This window comes from Piliocolobus tephrosceles, chromosome 6, assembly GCF_002776525.5.
Source record: "Piliocolobus tephrosceles isolate RC106 chromosome 6, ASM277652v3, whole genome shotgun sequence".
In the NCBI taxonomy this organism is placed as follows: domain Eukaryota; kingdom Metazoa; phylum Chordata; class Mammalia; order Primates; family Cercopithecidae; genus Piliocolobus; species Piliocolobus tephrosceles.
In genome coordinates this window covers 95,902,624-95,928,544 of record NC_045439.1, presented here as the reverse complement: position 1 = coordinate 95,928,544, position 25,921 = coordinate 95,902,624, and the positions used below count along the sequence as shown (strand labels likewise).

The 25,921-nt window shown below is 39.7% G+C and overlaps 1 protein-coding gene and 1 pseudogene across 12 annotated transcripts in view; both read right to left on the bottom strand.

Moving 5' to 3' along the window:
- The window catches only part of AKAP13 (A-kinase anchoring protein 13), a 362,601-nt gene that overhangs the window by 117,771 nt on the left and 218,909 nt on the right, over positions 1–25,921 (bottom strand). Inside the window, exon 1 of one of the 11 annotated variants that reach the window (XM_023187225.2) lies at positions 6,906–7,129. The exons of the other annotated variants lie outside the window; for them this stretch is intronic. Coding sequence (XP_023042993.1) covers positions 6,906–6,986 — 81 coding nt within the window. The 5' untranslated portion in view covers positions 6,987–7,129. Of the gene's footprint in view, positions 1–6,905; positions 7,130–25,921 lie in introns of those variants that run through there. 11 annotated transcript variants of the gene reach the window in all.
- Positions 22,781–23,353, bottom strand: LOC111522922 (annotated as a pseudogene). Its single transcript, XR_002725367.2, has one exon. The product of XR_002725367.2 is annotated as a 40S ribosomal protein S16 pseudogene (transcript).

Here is a 25,921-nt window from a genome sequence, read left to right as displayed (position 1 = left end):
GATCAGTACTATTCTTGGCCAATAACTCTAGATGTGTACAGATAAAATGGGAGAGTAGGGAGGAAGGAAACATACGGCATCTGAGACACAAAGGCCAGTTAGGATGAGCCTGAACTAGTCTAGTCTAGAGATAGTGTATACCTGGACTGGGGAGCACATAAAAGGTATACATCAGAAAGCTAGTACAAAGGGCAAAATTCACAGAAGTAAGAGAGAAAAACGGGTCAAAGATCCACAACGAACAGATACAGGAAATCTAGAGGGAAGAATATGATGTACCCTATTTGCCCATGTTGAGTTTGAAATAACAACATGTCTTGCAAATGGTTACACAAGGTTTTGGAAGCTTGAGAGAAAGGCTGGCGCTAGCTTCATTTATTCTTGAGGTAATGGATGAAAAGAGCATGCAAGAGAGCCAAGGCAGAGCTTGCAAAAAGAAAAGACACACTAAAGGTAGCATTCATAGTAGATAATACATATTTGCAGATGGGGTGGCTTGGAAAGCTCATACTTGCTGGCTTCTTACAAACACAAACAGGACAAAAGTAAGTGTGCATTAGGGAAATGCAAATCAAAACCACAATGAAGTAACACTTCCTATCCAATAGGATGGCTTTTAAACAGAAAAAGATAGAAAATAAGTGTTGGCGAGGATATGTGGAAATTGGATTCTTGTTCATTGCTGGTGGGAATGTAAAATGGTACAGCCACTGCAGAAAACAGTATGGCAGTTTCTCAAAAAACAAAATTAAACATACAATTACCTTATGATCCAGCAATTCCACTTCTGGGTATACATGCAAAGAACTGCAAGCAGAAACTCAAACAAATATTTGTATACCAATGTTCATAATAGCATTATTTGCAATAGCCAAAAGGGGGCAACAGCCCAATGTTAATTGATGGATGAACGGGTAAACAAAATACGGTATATACTTACAATGGAATGTTATTTTTGCCCTAAAAAGGAAATTCTGACACATGCTATAATATGGATGAACCTTGAAGATACTATGCTAAGTGAAATAAGACAGTCACAAAAGGACAAATGTTGTATGACTCCACTTAGTACCTAAAGTAGTCAAATTCATAGAGATAGAAAATAGAATGATAGTTGCCAAACTAGCAGGCAAAAAGAATGGGAAGTTAGTGTTTAACAGGTAAAGAATTCCAGTTTGGGAAAATGAAAAAGTTCTGAAGAGATAGCTAGTGGGATGGTTATATAACAACGTGAATGTACTTAATGCCACTGAACTATATACCTAAAAATGGTTAAAATTTATGGTATGTACATTTTATCACAATTAAGAAATGAATGTGCAGCAGTTAGAGATATGCAAGCTTGTTTAGAGAAAAGTAGTCAGGCAGCCCACACAGTTACAGTCAGAGCCAGTAATCTGGGCCAGACACTACCAATCATGGTCAATGTCATTAACCAGAGGACAAGCTCCATATGTATTGTGTGTGGAAAGAATGTCAAAACATGTATCAGCATTTTCAACCACATCCTGTGAAACAGCAATACCAAGCATATCATATTCATGTGTGAGGAATATTGTGCTTACTATAAAGTAAGCTGCTTAAGAGATGTAAAGTGGATTACAAAACATCTCCCCCTCCTTCTGCCCTATTTCAGAATCATTGATGTGGCAGGTAAATTTGTTCTAGTCTTGATTCTTCTATTCATCAACAACTCTCCTATTTCTTTCTCACTCAAAGAACCAAGGCAACTTAAAGGCCACACTATGTGGCTCCATTTTTTAAGCGATGGGGGTCTTGCTAGGATGCTTGTACTGGTCTTGAACTCCTGGCCTCAAGTGATCCTCCTGTCTCAATCTCCTAAAGTGTTGGGGTTACAGGCATGATGTGAGCCACTGTGCCTGGCCACATCTGAAACATACACTGCAGGAAATCAAAAGCCACCACACATTTTTTTATGAGAGGGATCTTGTTCTCATGTTAGTCTCTTTTCCAAACTGATTCAAAGACTGAGGTTTTTCACACTAATAGATAAATTGGTTCCTTACACTATCAACGCTCTTCTCAGTCAGTTCTGAGACAAATCCTGGCAAAAGATTCTGATCATCAGCAGAATTAGGAGACAGAATAGGAAGAATCATCAGTGTTGGCATTGCGAATAATTTGAGTTTAAAGAGAAAAACGAAGATGATTATGTATCTTTCTATTCAGATTTACCCTTTTGGAATCTTAAGCTGTGAACAAAGTACAGGACGGGCAATTGACTAAATGGGTAGGAAAGTGAACTGGTGATCAGAAAAGCAAGTAGCTGCAACTGTGGAAAACAGAGACTTTACCATTAAACATCTATATCTTTTGGAGAGACAAGACACCAAAACATACATTTTGCCTCTGATCACATTTATGACACTTTAGCTTAAAAACACAGTCATTAGTTTCCTTTGTCCATACTATCTCCATGACAACCAGTCCATGGACACCACAGGTATTCAACATCCAAAGTTCTGGTGAATTATGGTGCACATGAAATATGGTGCACATGATAATGGAAATTACCTCAGAAGAAATGTCAAGACTTATCCAGGTAACTTTTAAATTTCTGACACGAAGCCTACGGACCCCTTGTGATTATCCCTAAACCACACCCACAATGTGTTCCCATCAGTCAGAAAATAGAGCTGTACATATTTTCAGTGGAGAGGGAATTGCCTTTGTTTCTGGCAGTGTTTCTGTTACTCTTCGTATCTGAACATCCTAATAATACAGCTCATGGTTACACCCAGCCTTCCCAGCCACTGCCCATATTTACTTCCTCTGCAACTGTCTCAGGAGATCCTGCCTGAGCTACAAGGCTGAACAAAAGGAAACAAAAACCCACCATCCGGACATAGAAGCCAACATTTGAGTCAAAGTCTTTTCGGGGAATCGGACTGTATCTGAGTGGCTATATATGTGGCTGTCTTCAATCCAGAGCTTATGTCTTTTGTTTTGCTGCAATGTGGACGTCTCTTACAGTAAGCAAACTTTTAGAGAATGTGTGTTTCTCTGCAAAATGACACCACAATTAGAGACAGACTACTCCTCCTCAGCCTCAGCCAATGAGCTCGTGTGGCCTGCCCAAGCATCATGAGTGGGGTGGGGATCGTCCTCCTCTGTAAATATTTTCATTCAATGTACACAAAACACGGTTGCAAATCTTTTAACCATTCAGCTAACATTCTGAATTGCTGCCTACAAAATACTCTCTATAAATCATCAGTAACAAGAAGAATCACATTACTATTAACAGGCAGTATTTTTCCAGGTACCCAAAGTTACAAAATTAGTAAAACAGCAGTGGCCCAGGCTAAAAGCCATGTAAATCAGCAGTTAATCCTTGATTCTGACCCGCTTCCTTTCGGTACGCTAATTTTACAGTCAGTTTCTGATACCTGCTGTCCTCTAGTAATGCTCACCATGAGCTAAAGTTGGCTACTGAACTCAATTGGGTGAAAGCTCCCATCAGTCACTAACTTCCGAAGTCAACACTAGCTTTTTGAAGGATGCTAAGAAAAATGGGCATGTTGGTACCAAAGGGCCCATGCCAACAATTACAATTCTTTCATATCCCATTTTTAGCATATGATTCATAGTTACCAACCACATACTGTAAGAGTCAGAAGTCATGCATGCATCAAGGAAAGAAGAAATGGGGGAATGTCATATACAGAGGAATAGGAATGGGTATGTGTATATTACACTGGGTAACAGACGAGTGGGTGACCAAGGAATACTATCAACTTAGGTTTTATTACTTAGAAAGAGTTCAGAATAGAGGTAATATTTCAGAGGTGTTGGGGGTTGATGATGGGACAGAAGAGCTGATGTGAGGACAACCCTAGCATATCCAGCCTCAGGGAAATCTTACAAGAAGGTCTTGATACAGAAAAGCTACCATGAAACTAGGCAGAACTAACAAAGGAATCAGGGCAGAATGCAGAAGAAGCCAAAGAAAGTGTAGGTACATAACACAGAATGAGAACGCTGAAGCTAATCTACAGTGAATTATTAGGATGCCAATGGGAGGGACTGGAGTTGTAAATGTGGAATACCAAAGTGACAGGCTTACAATTTAAACTTATAAGCCATGGTGTACCTGTCCTAAATATTGTAGAAGGAATTCCTGCACTGAGAAAGAAGAGACCAAAAGTCTAAGATAGAAAAAGAACACATATATATATATATATATATATAAATAAAAGGTAATATACATATTCATATAATAAAAGGAATTGATCGACTCAAAAAAGAGGTCTAGGATAGCAAGAAAAACATAGACTTTGAAACAGTCCAACCTGGGACTGCACTCATATGTAATTATCAATTATCAATTACATACGAGATGTGAGACACTGGGAAAGTTATTAACTACACAAATCTGTTTTCCCATACGTAAAATGAGACAAAGAGTAGGAATGTAAACATTAAATGTCTGTGTCTCATATCCATTCACTTCTTCCCACTTCAGACTACAAAACCCTCTTATTCTGCCTGTGCTATCGTAATGGCAGGCTAACCAATTACTCCCAGAATAATCTTTTCAACACGTACACTGAGAGGTAAGGCATCCTCCCCACAGCTGTCAAGGCCCTGCTCTTCCAGGTCCCACCTCTGGCTCTGGCCTTCTCATCCTGCTACCCCACTTTCTACTCAAGGTGCTCCCATCCGCCACAATGGCCCTGTGTGCTCCTTCCTTCCTCAGGGCCCTGTATTTGCTGTTCATTCTTTCTAGAGAGCTCTTCCTTAGCATAGCTAATGTCTTTCCATCCTCTGGAGATCAGCTTTTTAAATGTCTGCACCTCGAAAAGATCTTCTGTCCAAAGACCATTCTATCTGAAATAGTTCTGCCCACTACACAACATCCTACTCATTTCTTGCAAATCAATCACAATGGTTTGTACTATAAATTTCTCTATTTATTATCTACCTTTAAGCAATAATAGGATGAAGACTGTACCCCGTGGCTCGTATGGGATAGGTACTTAGGTTTCTTTAAGTTTATAGCTCTCAATGATGTTGTCTTCTCCATCTCCAAAGCAAAGAAACTAACAACAAATGTCCCCATCTGATTTTAAACTGGAAACAGGGTGTTTTCAGGACTCCTGGTGTTTATTTACTAATGACTATTTTCTGAGAAGTGAAGTTTTCTCTACTGAAAATTTTTTATTATTTATTGGGCAGGATAGTACAAACAAATACCTTTATTAGTTGTAGGTTTGCGGGGGAAAAAAACAAAAAAACCACATTCTTGTTACTCAAGTTCTTCATACCCCTCACCATGCTCAAGAAAACCCTCGGGTTCTTCATACGAATACAGGGTAAAAAGTAACTGCCTGGCAAGTCTCAAAGTAAGAAACGTATATGGAGGTGCTTCGTTAAAACTATAGAACAGCAACTCTGAGGCCAAGAAGCCTGTAATGATTTAGCTCCATTTGCAAAGGCTTTCCATGCCCACCTAAAGTATTACATATTTTAGCATTACTTTAAATGTTCAATATTTCTTGTGATACTCAGATTTTCTTTTTATCCTTCTCCCTACTCGCAGGCAAAATGATAGGGTATCATGCACAAAAAGATCCTAAAAATGAGATTCTCCTAAATACATCATACAAGGACAAAAAGTTTAAAACATCACTGTGATCTCACAGAGAAAATCACGTATCAGAGAACCCAAAATGAATAATATCTTGGAACAATTTCAAAACACCAAGTTACCAACTGCTGGCAGCCAAGGCCCAGCAAGTCAACCACCTGATAATGATTATGGAGAGACACTTACAACACTCTACCACAAATCACAACTACTCTACCTAGTGCCCTGTCCAACATGGCGTTTCATTGGTTTTTGTGTCTAGCCTTCTGAGCCCATTCCTTAGCCTCACTTGATCAAAGAAAATCAAAAAGACCCAAGTAATAAACTGAATAGATAAATCAATACAATAGGTCCACTATTTCCTCGACCAGGGCAATGTATTTCCACTTTGGTTAAAATCACCCTCACCTCCACATACAGCCTCAGTTCAGATACTGGGGTTCTTTCCGTCATCTATAAAGCGCTTGGTTGACTTCCAATTTCCCCTGCCTTTGCCAGAAAACTGTTAAATTTCCAAAAAGTGCTCTTTGAGCTGTCCAACATTCCCAGACTCTCATCTTACCGGCTGGAGGAGTTTTTACTAATTTTAGATTCAAGGATGCCTTCTGTGAGCAATTAGCTATTCAGAGTCTCCGCCCCCATCCTGCTTAGACACCAAACATCACTAATGCTGAGAACACAAACAAATACAGCTATCAACAAAGTCAGAAGCTACCTCCGAAAAGCAGTCAAGCCAAGCCAAAAGGTCAGCTCTGCCACCTTAATAAATAGGTTTATTGGAAATCCTTCCAAAAGAAATATAAATGTTGCCTATCTTTCCCCTAAAGAATTGAGTGAGACCGTAGCAGAAAAACAGAAAACACTCAGACAAAAGACAGAAATACTTAAAAGACAGAGGCAGAGAGAGACTGACAGAGAAAGAGACCAGGCAGATGGGGGTAGAGTCTGGGGGTGGAGGGGTGACAGAGACAGAAGGACAAACAGAGCAACTTGGAAGGTGAATTTCTCCCTCTGTGATTTTCAACAGTATGAGGTTCTCCCAAGCATAAGAATCCATTTTAATGCAAGTAAAATTACATCTCAACAGTAAGTAGTCCAATGCTGATTCCCAAGCACCTACTGCTTCCTGTTCAGATATTCCTTTAAGAGGCTTACAATCACCCCTCATCCTCCATTGTGCACAGATTTCTCAGCCTTTCTCCCAATACAGGAGGGCCAGGGACATGGCTACTGGGTTCAAAGCACTAAAATAGCCCGCAGAGCTTCAAAATGCATGAGGTGCGGCCCCCCTTACCTTCAGCAACACCACGTCCACAGTCCTGTCCACCTTGGAGATGTCACAGAGGCTGTAGCGCCTCTTGTGCCGTTCATACATTTTGCCCAAATGCAGGAAAGAACAGAGAAAATGCAGGAAGTATATCCACTGTTAACTTGGGAACCAGTGTGAGTCCTTAGTTCCAAATTTCTCACGGTGAGGTGGAGGAGATCTCTGCCTTCCAGATTCCTCTCTATATAAAAACTCTCACAGGGGTCAAAAACAATGAATTAAAAAGAAATCAAGGAGAATCCAATTCCTTGAACTGACTGAGAACTTGCTGGTAACTTCAGAGTGCTGGAAAGATGAATGTAGAACTCATAATATAAACGATAAATATCCCCTAATGCTATACTTTGTGCAGATCTTGACTGAAAGAGAAGCAAACACCGTTTCCATCACTGGCAACGACTCCCATAAAAAAATTAAGAATAAACTGGCCAAGCATAACGGCTGATACACGTAGGGAAAAAAACCCAAGAAGGCAATAAAAATCCAGTAATACTTTGCCAGGAAGAGGGAGAGAAAGAAAGGAAGACGACGCTATTTCAAAGCGATGACATGAAAAAAGTCATTAGATTCTGTTCTTGCTTAAAACAAAAACAAAGACAAAGAAAATCTACTTTTCCTTAAAGAAAAAAAAGTAGAAGCTGGGAGATGCTTTTCAAAGCAAAGTCTTTAGAGTCTGTCTCTTGCTCACCAGGCAGTGGGACTTGGTTTTGATTTTAAGTTGAAAATCTCTAAGGACAGCAGAGTAAAAGGGGGAAAAAAAAAGACCACTCCTGCAGTACTCCCTCTCTCCCTCCCTCCCTCCCTAGCCAGCCTCCTCCTCCCTTTTTCCTTCTCTCTCAAGAACGTCACTGCTTGCCCTTTCAGCTCTGCACCCGCAGCCTTGGAGGTTTGAAAACCCAACTGCAGTTGTGGGAACATGATTCATCTACAGAGGAAGAGAAAAACAAGGCTTCCTTTTCCAACCCACTTCTTCTTCTTCCTCCTCCTCCTCCCACCCCTATGAAAAAGGCTCTGTCAGGCATTGCAAGATGCAGCTCAGTTCTTTGATGTCAGAGTAGTATGCTAATAAAGGAAGGGGGGTGTTATACTAAACACCACAAGCGTGTACAACGGACTTGTCTCAAGGTACAGAAAACTGAAACTACCCAAAGCATACACTGTACCTCCCCGCCAAATGTAAGGCAATGATTTTACATAAGAAAAATGTTAGCCAAATATTGCAGTTATGTCTCTAGGATCAAGACGTGGCTACAAATGTGTCTGATAAGGTTTAAAAATTATCAAGAGTTAAGCTTTATTTTGGGAGAGGGAGAAGGGATGATGGAGTTGATTTAAAGAAAATGAAAAAGAAAAGGAGTGGAACAAAGGAGTTCTGGATATGTTAATATTTGTTGTGACTAAGTATAGCTGTCTGGCTGAGACTTCTCCTTCAATGTTTCTATGCACACTAACTGGGTCTTGAATGTGGGTCTGCTACCTCATTTGCCTGTTTTCTTACTATTCCACACCCTTCTAGCCCCCACCCTAACATTTTCAGGGAAAGACTTACTTCAGAATGCATTCTCTCACCTGAGACACTCTCTTACTTGGATCATAAACGATTTGGGAAGGAAAAGGATGAGGAACTGAGGGGAGCAAAAAGCAGAAAGGAGTGAAGAAACAAAAGAAAAAGGGATTAAAAAAAAAAAAGATTTCTCTTTCTAGGAGCTGCTGACATTTTCCTTGAGTTGGCCAGAGTAGTCCTTAGCTAGGCTGTGAAAGCAGGGGCTCAAATACCACAACAGAAGAGGAGAGGAGAGATTTAACACCTACATTTCTGTTGACATTGCAAACGAAGTTGGTGAAAAGGTTTTTCAGGTATAGAAAAAGGATATAGATCAGCCGTGTCCTCAGGCCAGGTATTCAAGTCGCTGACCAGCATAAATGAGGGAAACAGCAAACCCTGCTAAGAAGAGTGCATTTTCCTCAACTTTCTATTAATACACCACAGCTACAGGCTTTAATCCGAAATAAAAGCCGTAAGGTTTTATCTCCCTATTCCTCACTGGTTCATCCGAGGAATGAAGGTGGACAACCCCTCCCCTTCTCATGCCACCAGTGAGCCTTGGCTCTGTAGTAGTACCAACATGTGCAGTGAAACAGATGTTGCTTTTCATTACAAATGAGGCTAGAAAACAGTAGAAACAAGACGATTTGACAGAGATTTAAAAGTTGTAAATAAAATTCTTGCTCTGGCTTATCAAAAGCATGGGAACCTGACCAGAGATTTACAAATACTTCCAAACTATGTGGTCTAGTGCACAGATAGAAAGAGCCTTTAGGCTTGAATGTATAGATAAATTGATAGTTTATTATCTTTTCTGTAAAAGCTTTCACCAAGCTAGAATGTAGAACTCGCCCTTCTTTTTTTGAACACAGAGCTGCCTCCTCTCTGTCTGAAATATGGTTTGTTCCTCACTGCCACTCCCTTCTGTTTTAATTAGAATCAAATGATTCCTGCTTCCATGATTCCCAGGCATGTCTCTCTAGGGATCAGAGATGGTTTAATCACCATTAAAACCTTCCTACCGGCCGGACGCGGTGGCTCATGCCTGTAATCTCAACACTTTGGGAGGCCAAGGCAGGCAGATCATGAGGTCAAGAGATCGAGATCCTGGCCAACATGGTGAAACCCTGTCTCTACTAAAAATACAAAAATTAGTTGGGCATGGTGGCACATGCCTGTAGTCCCAACTACTTGGGAGGCTGAGGCAGGAGAATCATTTGAACCTGGGAGGCAGAGGTTGCAGTGAGCCAAGATCGTGCCACTGCACTCCAGCCTAGCAACAGAGGGAGACTCCGCCTCAAAAAAAAAAAAAAAACAAAACAAAAGCTTTTCTACCCTAACCCTGTCCAGTGACTTACATGCAGATAATCTATATCAATCTAACAGATATTTTGTGACTCCTAGTGGAGGTAAGCAAAAGAAATAGGTAACAAGGTGTCTGTCTTCAGGAAGTTTATAGGAGAGGGAAAATTGTTTCAAAATAATACAATTTTCTGAAAGAGTCTAGATTACTGTTTGAGACATATAGAACTAACCTTTTTATTTCTAACTTCTGGATTTGTGCCACAGGCTGGAAAGCTAGATTTCCTGCTCTTTCTGTATATTAAAAGGACAATTCCTTACATATTCTGTTCCTTCTTGGAGGACAAATACCCTGGGTGGGAAATAAATGCTTTGGGTGGAGAAAAGAGTCTGTGTTGCTTTCCCCTCTGGATCTGCTCAGCACTCCCCAACAGAAGACAGAATCTGCAGTCTTGTGCTTTTGCAGTTGATGTGACAATTCCAAGTTTTTATCAAAAACATCTGGAACCAGTGAACAGTAATTCTGCTAGGATTTTGAAATACAGCAACCAATCATTTCATATCTAAACCAGAGCTGAGAGTTACAAATTTAAAGGGGGTTCTGAATTTATTTCCCTTTTCCTTTAATTTGGGGAACCTGTAGTAAAATATTTTATTATTTACAGCCATACTACTTAACAGTAGTTACTTACAGTATTAATTATCTCTCCTTTCTCTCTGCAACCTCCATCCTGCCCTCTATCCACACAAAGGGTCCCAGATTCTTTAAAAACAACCGGTGCTTTTAGTCTGTCTCATGCCACAGGCCCAACATGCAATTCTTAAAGATTCCAGAAAATGAAATATAAAAATATTTTATACATCTTAATTTAGCTATAGCATTTGTGTTCATGAATTAAATTTTCATTTGATTTACTTAACCTCAAGATCTAGCACCTTACCAAATTGTTTAAGCATTCTTATGGGTCAACACTGTGGTTGCTTTAGTTCCAGTTAGGGCAGAAGCCCGTCTGCAGTCTCACAGCAAAGTTTCTGAATTAGGACACCATCTAGTGGGGAATGCTGAAGACCCAAACAGAACACCAAAGGCCAGTGAATATTTTTGTGGGGGTGTGGAGATAGGGATGGGGCTCATCTTCTGCTACTAAGTAATTTTTCCTGAAAGCCCAAAGTGAACATAAAGTAGCAGCATGTGACTGCACACTGGTTAATGACTCACCAATGATCAATTTTACTCTCTGCAGAGAACACAAGGTACTAAGTGAAAATCAAGGGTTCTTTGTCTTCCTAGGTGTGCCATTATCTCACTGAGCAACTTGGGAGATATTAGTTTGACCCTCTGGACCAAGATTTCCAGAATGGAAAAATGAGAGAGATTTGATGCTAGGTCATATCTGAAGATCCTTCTTACTCTAATGTTATATACTGCCAGTCTGAGATTGGGAAATTATCGCCTGCCATATAGTTCATAGGATACGGTAGTTTCAGAGGAGAAAGAAAAGGGAATTGAGACATTCTCTTAAAACTTGCAGAAAACATTATTCCTGCATAATGACACTTTCTACCTTGTTCTTCACATGAAATGGGAAGGAAAAGTTTACCACAGTCAACAATTTTCATTAATCTAAACTTAAATATAGTGAGTCATCCAGAGTTACACATATGTTGGTGGTAAAACATATTAGAATATAGATAAAACATTTAGCCTCCACTTGAGCAACTCCTATTTGCTTAGATAATAGACTGCTTCAAATAAGACGAATGAATATTTCACAGGTGAAAGAAGAAAACAATTTACAACGGTTGCAAAGGCATTGTCTCCAATTAGGCTTTCCTTGTAAATTTCAGTGCAAGTGTTTAGGTGCTAGGTGCTATGGCTCCAGAAGCAGTTCTACTGTTCCCTCCTAGCCTTCATTGACACACAGATTTGAAGGTTACTAGACAGTAAAAGGGTAAAGGAGAAGGAAAGACCTAGAAGGCCATAACTAGCATTTCTTTTCAAATTAGTAGCAAGCAGTAGCCAACAGCTCCTTTCCTTAACCCTTTACTGTCTTTACAAGAAGAAATCTTAAGACAAATTAACTGGCGGCAGCAAACTGACAATAATAGCAACAATTAAAATAACAAATTAATATGGAAGAATATAAGAAAAAACTATCTTCACAAACTTGTGCTCTTTACAGGAACAAGGTCTCATGGATCATACACACAAATGTTAAATTGTACTAAAATTACCAACAGCTTTATGAAATAAAAGGCAGGAGGAAGGAAGAAAGGGAGATGGCAGAATCAAAATTTCAGTTGGGAAAACAGTGACAGGACAGTTTAATCTCAAGGACAGGTCTTTTGGAGCAAGATCTATTAACCACAACATTTACTGAATACCTTCTGTTTGCCAGGTGCTTCCACAAGTACAATTTCATTTATTCCTCATAAAAAGCTATAAGGTGAAATTTTACTGTCTACAGATGAGGAAAAGTAGCACTCAGAGTTTAAATCAGTTATATAACATCACACAGCTAATAAAACAAGCTTGCTTTAAACTCAGTTCCGTAACTCAGTCTTTCCACCACATCTTATTTTGCCACTTGATAAATCCCCCAAGAAATGAAACTATAACAGAAAAAAGTTAGTATTTGAGGAAAGAAAACTTGGGATTCATTGCTCATTATCAATATTCCTACATTTGATTTTTACATAAATGCTAAAGGACAGAAAAAGATTTTTTTTTAAATAAAAATGCCAAGTGATTCTTAATTTTACATTAAATGGACTCAGCTTTTCTGCCAACATTTCAATATTTGACATTCCACTTTCAAAAAGTTTCTCACTATAGTAATATCTTACAAAAATCTGAATGAACAAACCAAACACACAGAGTAAAAGATCTCTGGATATTGACAATTTAAGTCTTCCTTAAAATGAACAGATACACTGATCTGGCTTTTTTCTTTGGAGCAAACACTGGTTATTTCTTTTGGCAGCATTTCAGATATTTAAAGATGGCCATCATGCCTCACCATGTTCTTCAGGCTTCTCTTTCGAATCATGATTCCCACAACGGTTCCTCAGACAACAGAGCACCTAAGTGCTCTCTAGTTAGTGTACCTCTTGTGATGTGGATGCCACAAACAAAATCCTCTGACATGGTGCACACTGGGATGACTAAGATCAAATTGGTTTTCTTGACACACATACCACACCATTAGAAGGATAAGCTTATTGTGAAATAAACTTACTTCCCACATATTTTCTTTCAGTGTGGCTTACAACATCAGGTCTCCTTTAAACTATAATCTTGTGATTTTATTTTAAAACCTACTTTATAGCTTTCTGTATAAATATATTCTCTCAAATGAATTCTCATTTGCTTTAAACTTACCATTTTAGCCTAAAGAGGGCATAGTGAATCTAAATTCCATCACTGAAATAACAGCTGTTTCTCCAAACTCTGAAGAGCAAGGCTAATGATGGAACCCAGAATTAAATCACTAAAAGCCTCCCCTGGTAGGATATCTGTCCATCAATTAGCACTCCTAATACATTCATGCCATTCTCCTGCCTCAGCCTTCTGAGTAGCTGGGACTACACGTGCCCGCCACTGCGCCCGGCTAATTTTCTATATTTTCAGTAGAGACGGGGTTTCACCATGTTAGCCAGGATGGTCTCGATCTCCTGACCTCGTGATCCACCCGCCTCGGTGTCCCAAAGTGCCAGGATTATAGGCGTGAGCCGCCGCACGCAACCCCACCACTCCTGAGATTAAGTAAAATGCTGGTCTATCAGCTACAAAGCCAACTGAATTCTGAGTCCCATTCCTCCATCTTCTATACAATAGAGAATAATTCATAAAACTTCTTCCTGAAATTAATACATACTAATGTATGGCATTCTCCTATTCAACCTGCCAAATAATGCTACCCAAAAGGTAAATGAGACACTACTCATGCAGTGTACTGTTTGATAACCATTTATATTGTCTATTTAAAACCAGATCCTAAAGACTGTTGTATTTGATAAAACTATAAGCCATATTTACTTGTAGTTTTGAATCTTCTAGCAGCATTTCTTTTTAGCATGACCACAAGAACATTAGACAGCCCACCACTGACAAATAAGAAAAAAAAACAAAAGCTACTTCATAACAGTACAATGACACAAGAACTTCTTCTCACATGTGGAAATTTTACCAATTTCATAAAGCCCCTGAGTGAAATCTTTTGAGTAAAATTACTATAAATCACAGCATCCCTTTTAAGGCATTAAGGTAAGAAGAATATCTTCTCTTCACATTTACTTTCCTTTTTTTTTTTTTGAGACAGGGTCTCACTGTGTTGCCCAGACTGGAATGCAGTAGTACAATCTTGGCTCACCACAACCTTCGCCTCCCAGGCTCAAGCGATTCTCCTGCCTCAGCCTCCTGAGTAGCTGGAGATTACAGGCACGTGTCATTACCACTCAGCTAATATTTGTATTTTTAGTAGAGACAGGGTTTCACCATGTTGTCCTGGCTGGTCTTAAACTCCTGACCTCAAATGATCCACCTGCCTCGGCCTCCCAAACTGCTGGAATTTACAGGCGTGAGTCACTACGCCTGACCTACTTAAACATGCTAACTATACCACCAAATAGTCAATTCAAATGAATTCACAACCTTATGCAATTTTTCCCACCCAAATAGTTGGTATATATACAAGCGCAAAATGCATATGTGATTCAGACAAAACCACTGGTTAAAAAAAACCTATTTCAGATGGTAATCTAGACCTTGAAAAGTATTTATTATCAGTTAATTTTTAAACAGGTTTACTGAAGTATAATTTACATATAATAAACTGCACCTATTCAAAGCATAATAAATGTTTTATGTATTGTCAAATTTTTCTAAACATGTTTTTAAGATACATTAGAATTTTTAAAACCTGGAGTGCCAAGAACACTAAACATGGCAAATTGAGTAACTAACAATTTCAACAACAACCAGGAAATTTCACATGGAAAATCTGTGATATTATTGGGACTGTATAGTACAACTCCACATCACTGTCCTAAATCTCCAATAAGCTTTTCAATAAAGTTAAATCATTAGGCAAATATTTATTAAACATGTACGTTTGGCATTGAGGATATGGCAGTGCACAAAATGGACATTAAATAATTATAATCATGTTTAAGACTGGCCCTTAGAATATGTTACTAATCTGAGACTTGATGGAAGACTTAATAGGAATTAACCAGGCAAAGGGTGTATATGTGTGGATGGTGCTATACGGAGACTGGCCCTTAGAGTATGTTACTAATCTGAGACTTGATGGAAGACTTAATAGGAATTAACCAGGCAAAGGGTGTATTATGTGTGGATGGTGCTGCATGGAGGCAGGGGAGGAAAGCCAGAGAGACTGACTGGTGTCTAAGTTCAGGCAGAAGACTGAATGATAAGGCCCAGAGGGAAGAGTGAGCACAGAGACAAAGGATGAGGCCAGCTCCAGCTGAACATGTTACTTGTGTTCACAAGTATATTGTCACTGCAATAGGAAAAGCGATCGAAGAATTGTTAGCAAGGGAAAGGCATGATCGCATCTGTATTTCAAAAACATTTTTTCTGGAATACGCTCACAGGACAGGCGGGAGCAAGCCTAGAGACAGATGAGTTAGAAAGCTGTTAGAGAAGTCAGATGAGAAATGATGGTAGCGTGAACTCAGGTCTGAAAGCAGAGATCAAGAAAAGAAACCGAGAGTCCAAAAATATTTAACATTAACAAGCTATTGGGCATTGGGGTGGGAGCAGGAAGGAAAAGAAGTGTGATGATGGACGAGGCTTCTGTCCTGAACAACTAGGTAAAGGGCGGAATGCAGCAGAAGTAGGTGGCAGGGAGAGATTAGATGATGAATTCACTTTTAGACACAGTGAATCTGAGACGCAGTATCTCAGAGATCTGAGCAGAGCCATGGTAAGCAGTTGAAAGTGTGTGACTGGAACTCAAGGGAATGGCTGGGGTTAGGCATTCAGATTTGGGAATTAACACACAGAGGTGACATCAAGGAAACTAAATGGAGAAAGTATTTCAAAGAAAGGATAGTAAATAGTGTGAAATGCTATAAAAAGCTCACGCAAATACAAGATCTGGATTTTGCTAGGCAAATATTTCGTACATCTTGGTGAAGGTAGTTCTGGTGTAGCTGTAGACTGATGAAAACTGGATTTAAATATTCTACTATTTCACAGGAGAAAACTTAAGGTTTTTGGGGGAAGGGGTGTGGGGGGATGGAGTTTCGCTCTTGTTGCCCAGGCTGGAGTGCAGTGGCGCGATGTCGACTCACTGCAACCTCTGCCTTCCGGATTCTAGTGATTCTCCTGCCTCAGCCTCCCAAGAAGCGGGGATTACAAGTGCTTGCCATCACACCCGGCCAATTTTTTTATTTTTAGTAGAGACAGGGGAGTATCACCATGTTAGCCAGGCTGGTCTTGAACTCCTGACCTCAGGTGATCCACCAACCTCAGCCTCCCAAAGTGCTGGGATTACAGGCCTGAGCCACCACGCCAGGCCCTTAAGTTCTATCTATATACTCAACTCTTCAGAGTGTTCTCTTAAGACATTTTTTTCCTTTAAAGAAAGTGCCTTAAGTGAATCCTTATACAATGGCTGCTATAAGATTTCTAACCCGACAATAAATACTTTAGATTGTTAAGAACTTTAAGAAGTAGGCCGGGCGCGGTGGCTCAAGCCTGTAATCCCAGCACTTCGGGAGGCCGAGACGGGCGGATCATGAGGTCAGGAGATCGAGACCATCCTGGCTAACACGGTGAAACCCCGTCTCTACTAAAAATACAAAAACTAGCTGGGCGAGGTGGTGGGCGCCTGTAGTCTCAGCTACTCGGGAGGCTGAGGCAGGAGAATGGCGTAAACCCGGGAGGCGGAGTTTGCAGTGAGCTGAGATCCGGCCACTGCACTCCAGTCTGGGCGACAGAGCAAGACTCCGCCTCAAAAAAAAAAAAAAAAGAACTTTGAGAAGTAAACAAAACAATGACAGAGAAAAAGGGATCGTTAACAAGAAGCGAGTTCCATGCATCACGACTATCCTTTTGTATTTTTTTAATTGTGTCAAAGAGATCCTGCCATAGAAACCAAAATTAGCAGCAAACTAATGAATATTAGCCAAATTTATTTACCCATTCAGCAAATACTTAAGTGTCTGCTGTAGGTGAGTTGCCCTGTAAGGTGTTATGAGAGATATACAAATACGTAAGACATTTGTGAGTCCTCAAAGAAAATACAGCAGGAGCAACTGTATGAAACACAAACACAAGACAGTTTGGGTAGTTAGTACAGATGAAAAGCAGCATTTCAGCAAAAGGAAGACGATCCCTGGCTGAAGTGATAAGAAAGAAAAGATGCTGTTTTAAAATAAATGGAAGGAAACAGAGAAAATGGAAGAGAGGAGGTGGGCATTGTATATGAAGAGTGTGACTGAAGGTAAAGCTGTTAATGAATGCCAGGTATGACAAAGGAATAGCATGATGTCTGGTTACATGCATCAGATTCATGCAAGGGACTGCTATGACATCAGCTAGGAAAAGCATTAACAGCATAGGTTATACAAACATGATGCAAAAAGAAAACTACCGTATGATCTAGCAATCCCACTACTGGGTATATATCCAAAGGACATGAAATCAGTATTCACTCTCATGTTCAGTATACTGTTCACAATAGCTAAGCTATGGAACCAAGCTAAGTGTCCATCGACAGTGAATGGATAAAGAAAATGTGGTACATACACACAACAGAATATTATTCAGCTATAAAAAATAACAAAATCCTGTTATTAATGGCAAGATGGATGAGCCTGGAGGACATCATGTTAAATGAAATAAACCAGGCACAGAAAGACAACCACCATACGATCTCACTGATAATGTGGAATCTAAATAAGTTGATTTCACAGAAATAAAGAGTACAATAGTGGTTACTAGAGGCTGGGACAAGGATGGGGAAAAGACAATGGGGAGAGGTTGGTCAATGGGTAAAGAGTCATAGGAGGAAAAAATGTAGTGTTCCATCACATCCAAGGGTGACTATAGTTAGCAATAATATATTGTATACTTCAAACTAGCTGGAAGAGAGGATTTTGAATGTTTTCACCATTAAGAAATAATTAATGTTTGAGGTGACTGATATGCTAATTATCCTAATTTGATCATTACACATTGTACACATGTACCAAAATATCACACTGTACTCCATAAATATGTTCAACTATGTGTCAATTAAAAATGAAGAAAGCATTTGCTGTTATGCTAAAGAGTTTAAGACTCTATTCAGGGGCAACAGGGGGCCAGAGAAGATGTTTGAACAAAGAAGTGATATGACTTACACTGTCATTCAGAAAGGCAGTAAAAAAGTCTTTAGCTTCATCCAGTCTAATCTCCCTTGTCTGGATTTCAGACTGCTCCATGACCCTTATCCAATCTCATTTTCTATTGTTCTTCAAGATAAAGCCTAATTGTGTCTCAAGGTTCCACAATCAGGATGTGGTTCTTCCTACTTCAATGTCCCCGGCTCTTAAAATAATCATGGTTTCTGCAATTCCCTCTCTTGCCTATCCACCTTAGTCAAAGTCCATCCTTTAATTCTTTCCCAATTCAGCTCTCTCTGCCTACTCTAACCCTCCTTAAAATGCTCTCCTTTTAACCACTATGGGGCTTAGACTCTGCCTTGCTGACTCTATGGTGTCCTGCCCTGTATTGTTCATTGCTACTGCATGTTGGTCTGATTCTAAGCAAATAATAACTGCCTTAAAGGCAAGAGCCATTTCTCAAATTTCTCCAGAGTACCAAAAATGGTATGAGACATCCAAGGTGGGATGAACAAATAATAATGTCTTTGTTTACCACCAAAATCACAACCCTAAGACTTCCAATGGCTGACCAAATTTAGTTATTAAACAAGGAGAGAAAATAATTTTGTCTGAAGTACTTTCTCTATTAGAAGAATACAAGTCCTGGCCAGACACAAAAACTCCTGCTCAAAATAACCACAACCCAAGGAAAATATGAATCCCACATAAAATAAAAATGTATTACTTTAGGAAATTACTTGACTCCTTCTCTTATTTTTCTCTTCACTGCAAAAAGAATAGCTCTAGCATAGTCAACACAGTCAGACAAGCCCAAAAATGATTCAGCTTCCCATGGAAGACTTCCCTCATCCTCCAGGCAAATATACACCATTATACAGTCATGCTCTCCAAAAAATGCAGAGGTACAACTTGCTCTTTTTATCAATTGTCCAAAAAAACAAAGCAAAGGGGGAAAAGAGAGAAGTCCTTTACGAAAAAGCCTATCTGCCAACACTACTGCCAGGTTAATTTTGGCATTCACTCATACTCAAAGCAATAAACTTGCTTCTGTTCATTCAGAAACTATTATTTGGAGCTTGCATTTTGAGAATTTTACTTAACTAGAACAGATATTTTAATGTTCTGGAAAGTTTTAAGGAAGTACAATGTAACTTTGTTTACCTTAGATTATACTGTAAACATTTGCTTTGGAAGGGTTATCACAAAAATATGTTTAAAGAGTGGAGAATGCTCCTTTACTTAAATACATACTAGCAGAGATGTCTCATACAGGAAGCATCAAAGGAAATGAAGGGACAAATTAGTAGCTTAATGACTCTATTAAGCTAGCATCGTGGTTAAAAGCACGAACTCCGGAGCAAGACTGCCTTAAACAAGTTATAGAAACTTTCTGTTCCTCAGTTTCTCACCTATTAAAAAAAAAGTTATGAACAATAAATGAATTAATGTATGTTACATTTTTGTCTTATTTTTTAAAAGGAGGTATTTAAGTCAGCCTACAAGGGTACATATAAAATAAAACCAAGTAACCATAGTAAATTTTTACTCAAGTCAGAACTGAAAGAACAAAACACTTTTGCTTTCAGTCAGACTGCCATATCCCCTCTGGATCTATTTTGTACCATGACATAGGAAAGCAGAAGGAAAAGCGAAGTTTTCTGATTCTCTGATAACTGGAGAAGGTAGGGAGCTACCTCAAAAACTAAGAATAAAGGAACTACTGAGTATCTGAAGCTGTTTTACAAAGAAGTACTTCTTTAAAAGCCAAGACAGAACTAGGAACACAGATCGAAGAGTTAAGTCTCAAAAAAAACAGAAAAAGAGAGAAAAGCCTCTTCATCTGAGGCAAAGGGAAAAAGAAAAGACAGATATTTATAGATTTTTCCTGGCCAATCCCCAAGTGCCTAATTTGGATTGAACTGAAAATGTCTCCGAAACAATCCCCACCCTGAAGGCTGAAATACCAGTGTGACCCACTGGGGTAAAGAACATCTAGCTCTGAGAGGTGACCCTGGGAAAGAAGCCTAGCACTGTGACCACTTCTCTGGCCTTTTCTCTCACCTTTCCTCGCAAGATTCTTCTACTTCAGTCACACAAGTCAACTTAGTGTTCTCAGATTATTTTACACCTGGCTGCCTCCATGTCCTTGACCCTGCCATGATGTTCTTCCCAGTCTAGGCAAAACCGGAAAAGTCTTTAAGATCTCTTCAACTGTAGTCACCCCCATGATGCCTCCACCAAACACCTCAGTCAAAACACTGGCCTATCTTGCCTCTGACTCCATTGGAACTGTGTTAGCATTCATCCATCGATTATCACAGTTATGTAGGGGCCTGCTGTACAAGTGTCGTGGATAAGACATCTCCTGTTTCTTTGGATTTCTTGGCATTCAACAAATAGTTTCTGTGTAAGTAAATAGGTATCTCTGAAAAGGATCTTTCAGGTAAAGAAACCCACGCTCAAGGGTAAATCAAACCTAGGTTGGGCGCTGTGGCTCATGCCTGTAATTCCAGCACTTTGGGAAGCTGAGGCGGGCGGATCACCCAAGGTCAGGTGTTCAAGGCTAGCCTGGCCAATATGGTGAAACCCCGTCTCTACCAAAAATACAAAAATCAGCTGCGCATGGTGGTGGGTACTTGTAACCCCAGCTACTCAGGAGGCTGAGGCAGGAGAATTGTTTGAACCATAGAGGCGAAGGTTGCAGTAAGCCAAGATCATGCCACTGCACTCTAGCCTGGGTGACAGAGCAAGACTCTATCTCCCAAAAAAAAAAAAAAAAAACAAAAAGGAGTAGATCAAACCAGTGCAGAAAATCTAGATTCAGAAGTTCCTTTCTTTAAAAATGTAAAATAAACCATAAATTTTTGACACAGAGATATGCACTAAAGAAAAAGGGCATCTACTTGGCCCACTACAAACAAATGGTATTAGTAGTTAGACCTTATAAACACATGAGACCTATCAGAAATTTATCAGTAAATGAGAATATTCTGTCTACCCTTAATGCTGTTTTAAAAATTAAAAATTTTAATCCACTTTATTGAGCCATGATAGAAATGCAAAAAATTACGTATATTTAAAGTACACAACTTGATAAGCTTGACGACTGAATGCTTTTTTAAAATATAAATGGAGGTTTGGGTGGGTCCAATAAAATTATCCATCCTTGAGATTTGTCTAACTAAATACATATTGATTTTTATATTATTTTATTTGTTCACAATTATTTATAAGCTTATATCAGTACCTTTCTAAAGCAATTTTATTTTAAGTTCCAGGCTACATGTGCACGACTTGGAGGTCTGTTACATAGGTAAACATGTGCCATGTTTGTTTGCTGCACCTATCAATCCATCAACCCAGGTATTAAGCCCAGCATGCATCAGCTATTTATCCTGATGCTTTCCCACCTCCCACCACACCCTGCTACAGGCCCCAGTGTGTGTTGTTTCCCTCCCTGCGTCCATGTGTTCTCATTGTTCAGCTCCCACTTATAAGTGAGAACATGCAGTGTTTGGTTTTCTGTTCCTGTGTTAGTTTACTGAGGATAATGGCTTCCAGTTCCATCTATGTCCCTGCAAAAGACCCTTTCTAAGTATGCAAATATCTCCTTCTGGAATTTATATGAATATTCTACAATTGTTCCCAGTGAAACTTTTAAATACACTCTGCACAAAATGGTAAATTATTTGAGACGAAGTTTCATGAAAGCATTTTAATAATTTCTCAAAAAATAAAGGGACATATCTGTGTGTTTAATGGCTCAGAAGCTTGAAACCACTGACTGTCGGGAATAGTTTATCTAGGAAATTAGGTAATCCATGGGGATTAAGAGCATAAATTATTATCGGGGCACTCATGAGCTCTTAGTGCAGCACTGAGCAAGAAACATGTAAGTTGTCCCTCCAACTAGCCATCTATAGATGATTAACATCTCTCTTCTGACTGCCCTATGAAGATGTTACAGTAAGCATCAGTAGTACTCAAAAGAGCTTAGCATATGGTTTATTGTGAAGAAGAACTTCCTAATCATTCTTTCATACAAGTAGGGTTTTCCTGGGTTTGAATTCTAATGGCTCTATGACTCTAACTCTCATTCTGATGAAGCTTTTGAAGGCCAGGTGCAGCGGTTCATGCCTGTAATCCCAGTATTTTGGGAGGCCAAGGTGGGTGGATCACCTGAGGCCAGGAGTTCAAGATCAGCCTGACCAACATGGTGAAACCTCATCTCTACTAAAAATACAAAAATTAGCTGGGAGTGGTGGTGGGTGCCTGTAATCCTAGCTACTCGGGAGGCTTAGGCAGGAGAATCGCTTGAACCCAGGAGGCAGAGGTTACAATGAGCTGAGATTGCACCATTGTACTCCAGCCTGGGTGACAGAGCAAGGCTCCAACTTAAAAAAAAAAAAAAAGAAGAAGAAGAAGAAGAAGAAGAAGAAGAAGAAGAAGAAGAAGCAGCTTTTGATCGGTTCTGTTTCATTACTGAGTCAATTATCCAAATTCTACATAGACAGAAAGATGAATCACCCCTCTTGGTTCAGTCCTAAATACTCATTTTAATGGGTTATCAAAGAGGATCTCCTATTCTTTACCTAATTTTAGCTGCAACTCCTGCCACAGTGATTAAATCAGCTTTTTTTTTTTTTTTTGGAAACTTTAAAATCCCTCAAAAACTCTTTATTACACAGATGAATTTTGATAGTCATGATGGGCTTATCGGTAGGATTTCTGGTAGCGAGCATGGGCACCAGGGCCTCCAAACTTTTTGGACTCGCAGCGACGGGGATCAGCTACCAGCAGGGTCCGGTCATACTGGATGAGGATGTCTTTGATCTTCTTGGAAGCCTCATCCACATATTTCTGGTAATAGGCCACCAGGGCTTTGGAGATGGACTGACGGATAGCATAAATCTGGGCCACGTGACCACCACCCTTCACACGGACACGGATGTCCACACCAGCAAATCGCTCCTTGCCAAGCAGCAGAACTGGCTCCAGCAGCTTGTATTGCAGCGTGCGCGGCTCAATCATCTCCAGGGGCCGCCCATTCACCTTGATGAGACCATTGCCGCGTTTGCAGTGCGCCACAGCTGTGGCTGTCTTCTTGCCTCCGAAGACCTGCACCGACTGCAGCGGGCCCTTGGACGGCATGGTTGCGAGCGTGGACGAGAGAACTTAACCGCGCGGCGCTCCAACCGGAAAGAAAAGCTAAATCAGCTTTTCAACCTCAACTTACGAAACTTAAATCTTCAAATATATTTATTATGTAAACAGGAAATAGTTATTTTTTTAAAAAGTGACCTCTTTAAGATTGTCAGTGCCCTGAAGGAGAAAAAATAATAAATAAAGTAAATACTGTATCCCCTTATGTAGAGTTCACTGAAGCAATACTTACAGGAAACTGTCAACTAACTAGAGATCAGCCTTGCTGAAGTTCTTCCTGTGTCCCTTTTTCTTTTGAGACAGTCAACATACATCAGACATTATAAATGCCTGCCATGTGTGAGACATGTGACAAGTCACTGTACGTGAAAACATGGCTGAAGCAGAGTCACTGGCAGGAGGCAGCAGAGCTCCCAGTGCAGTACGTTGTGGGGCACATGAGATACATTTTAATTCCACTCGGTCTGTTCCAGGGTGGGGAAGGAGAAGAGTACAACAGGAGGCCTGAGAATGCGAAGCGAGCACCACAGGTAACACTGCACATCAGGGAAGGGCTTTAAAGAAGGAGAGTATCCATGTCAACTCCAAAGATGCATTTCAGGCACAGAATACATTCAGTGAATACAACAATAAATTTCAAATAATAAGGGGGTTCTGGTGAGGCTGGCAGTTGGACTGTGGGGTGAAACAGTATAGCTGATGGGACTGTACAAGTAATCTTCAGAGACAGATTGTAAAGTCCATGTATGCCACATCATAAAGTTTAAAAACCAAGGAGCTATTTAATTTACTTTGAGCAAGAATCTGCAACATGGGCTAGACCAAGCAGTTCTCAAAGTGTGGTCTGCAAAACCTTGAGGAGACTTTTTCAGGGTGTCTGTGTGACCAAAACTATTTTCATAGTAATGGTAAGATATTATTTGCCTTTTTACTGTGTTGACATCTGCACTGATGATGCCTTAGTACAAAGCAAGGCATTGGTGCCAAAATGAATCAGGAGCCATTATAGTCTTCACTGCCATACTCTGAATACACACCTTTTTAAAATTCTGTGGGACAAAATGGGAAGCAAACACAAAATACTTCTGTGTATGGAGATGTGATGCCCGTCTTGAGAAAAATCACTTGTACAGTTATTTTAAGTTGTGAGCTAAACTGCTTTTTTCAGGAAACAACACTTTACTTAAAGGAATGAGTGACAAATAATGGTTATTCAGAACTTGGGGTATTTTCTCAGAAATGAACCTAGTGGACGTGCTTCTCAAGGGAAGCAACTTACAGTATTTATAGCTGATGATAAAATTCAGATTTTAAATGAAAATGAGAATTCTGGAAAGCTTATAGTTGTCACTGTGAGTTTGCCAATTAACCAATACTTAAAGACATGTCTGATGAAACTAGTAGTAATATTAACAAATTTGAGTTTCTGATATTGTAGAATGAAACATTCAACAATTGGAAGAGTTGTATTACTCAGTGAATCAAATACTTTCCAAATGACCAATGTAGGATTTTACAAAATTATGCATGAGTAAAAGATTCATTGAAAGTATGATAGCCTGGGCGTGTTGGCTCACACCTGTAATCCCAGCACTTTGGGAGGCTGAGGCGGGCGGATCACGAGGTCAGGAGTTCAAGAGCAGCCTGGCCAACATGGTGAAATCCTGTCTCTATTAAAAATACAAAAATTAGCCAGGTGTGGTGGTACGCACCTGTAATACCAGCTACTGGGGAGGCAGAAGCAGGAGAATCACTTGAACCCAGGAGGTGGAGGTGGCAGTGAGCCAAGATCGCACCACTGCACTCCAGTCTGGGTGACGTTTCAAAAAAAAAAAAGTATGAGATAGACCAGACCCGGCACAGTGGCTCACGTCGGTAATCACAGCATTTTGGGAGGCTGAGGCGGGAGGATCACCTGAGATCAGGAATTTGAGACCTGCCTGGCCAACATGGAGAAATCTCATCTCTATTAAAAATACAAAAATTAGCTGGGCATGGTGACGCACACCTGTAATCTCAGCTACTCAGGAGACTGAGGCACAAGAATGCCTTGAACCTGGGCGGCGGAGGTTGCAGTGAGCCGAGATTGTGCCACTGCACTCCAGCCTGGGCAACAGAGTGAGACAGAGTACAAACAGTTCAATGATGGGATTTCAGATTCCACACTGAAAACAGCTTTTAAGAACCTACTATTTGTCAATTCTGATCTAGTATCAAAGAATATCACATTCAAGATAACTATTAAGGTAGTTCTCCCTTTTCTAAGCATATACCTGTATTTGCTGAATTTTCTTTATATATTTCAACCAAAACAATGTATTGCAATGCAATAGGCTTAATGCATAAAAGATATAAGAATCCAAATATTTTGTATTGTCAGAAATTAAAACAATACCATTCCTCTAAATTTTTTGTAGAAAAAATATTCTTTATAAAAATATTTTTAAAATTTCTCAGTTTTAATTTCTAATACAGTATACATTTCTAGATATGACCTATATAAACAAAAGCTCTTCAGGGCTCTTAATTTTTAAAAATGTAAAGAGATCTTAAGAACAAAGAGTTTGAGAACCGATGGGTTATAAGGAATACAAGAATAGCTGGAAGAAAA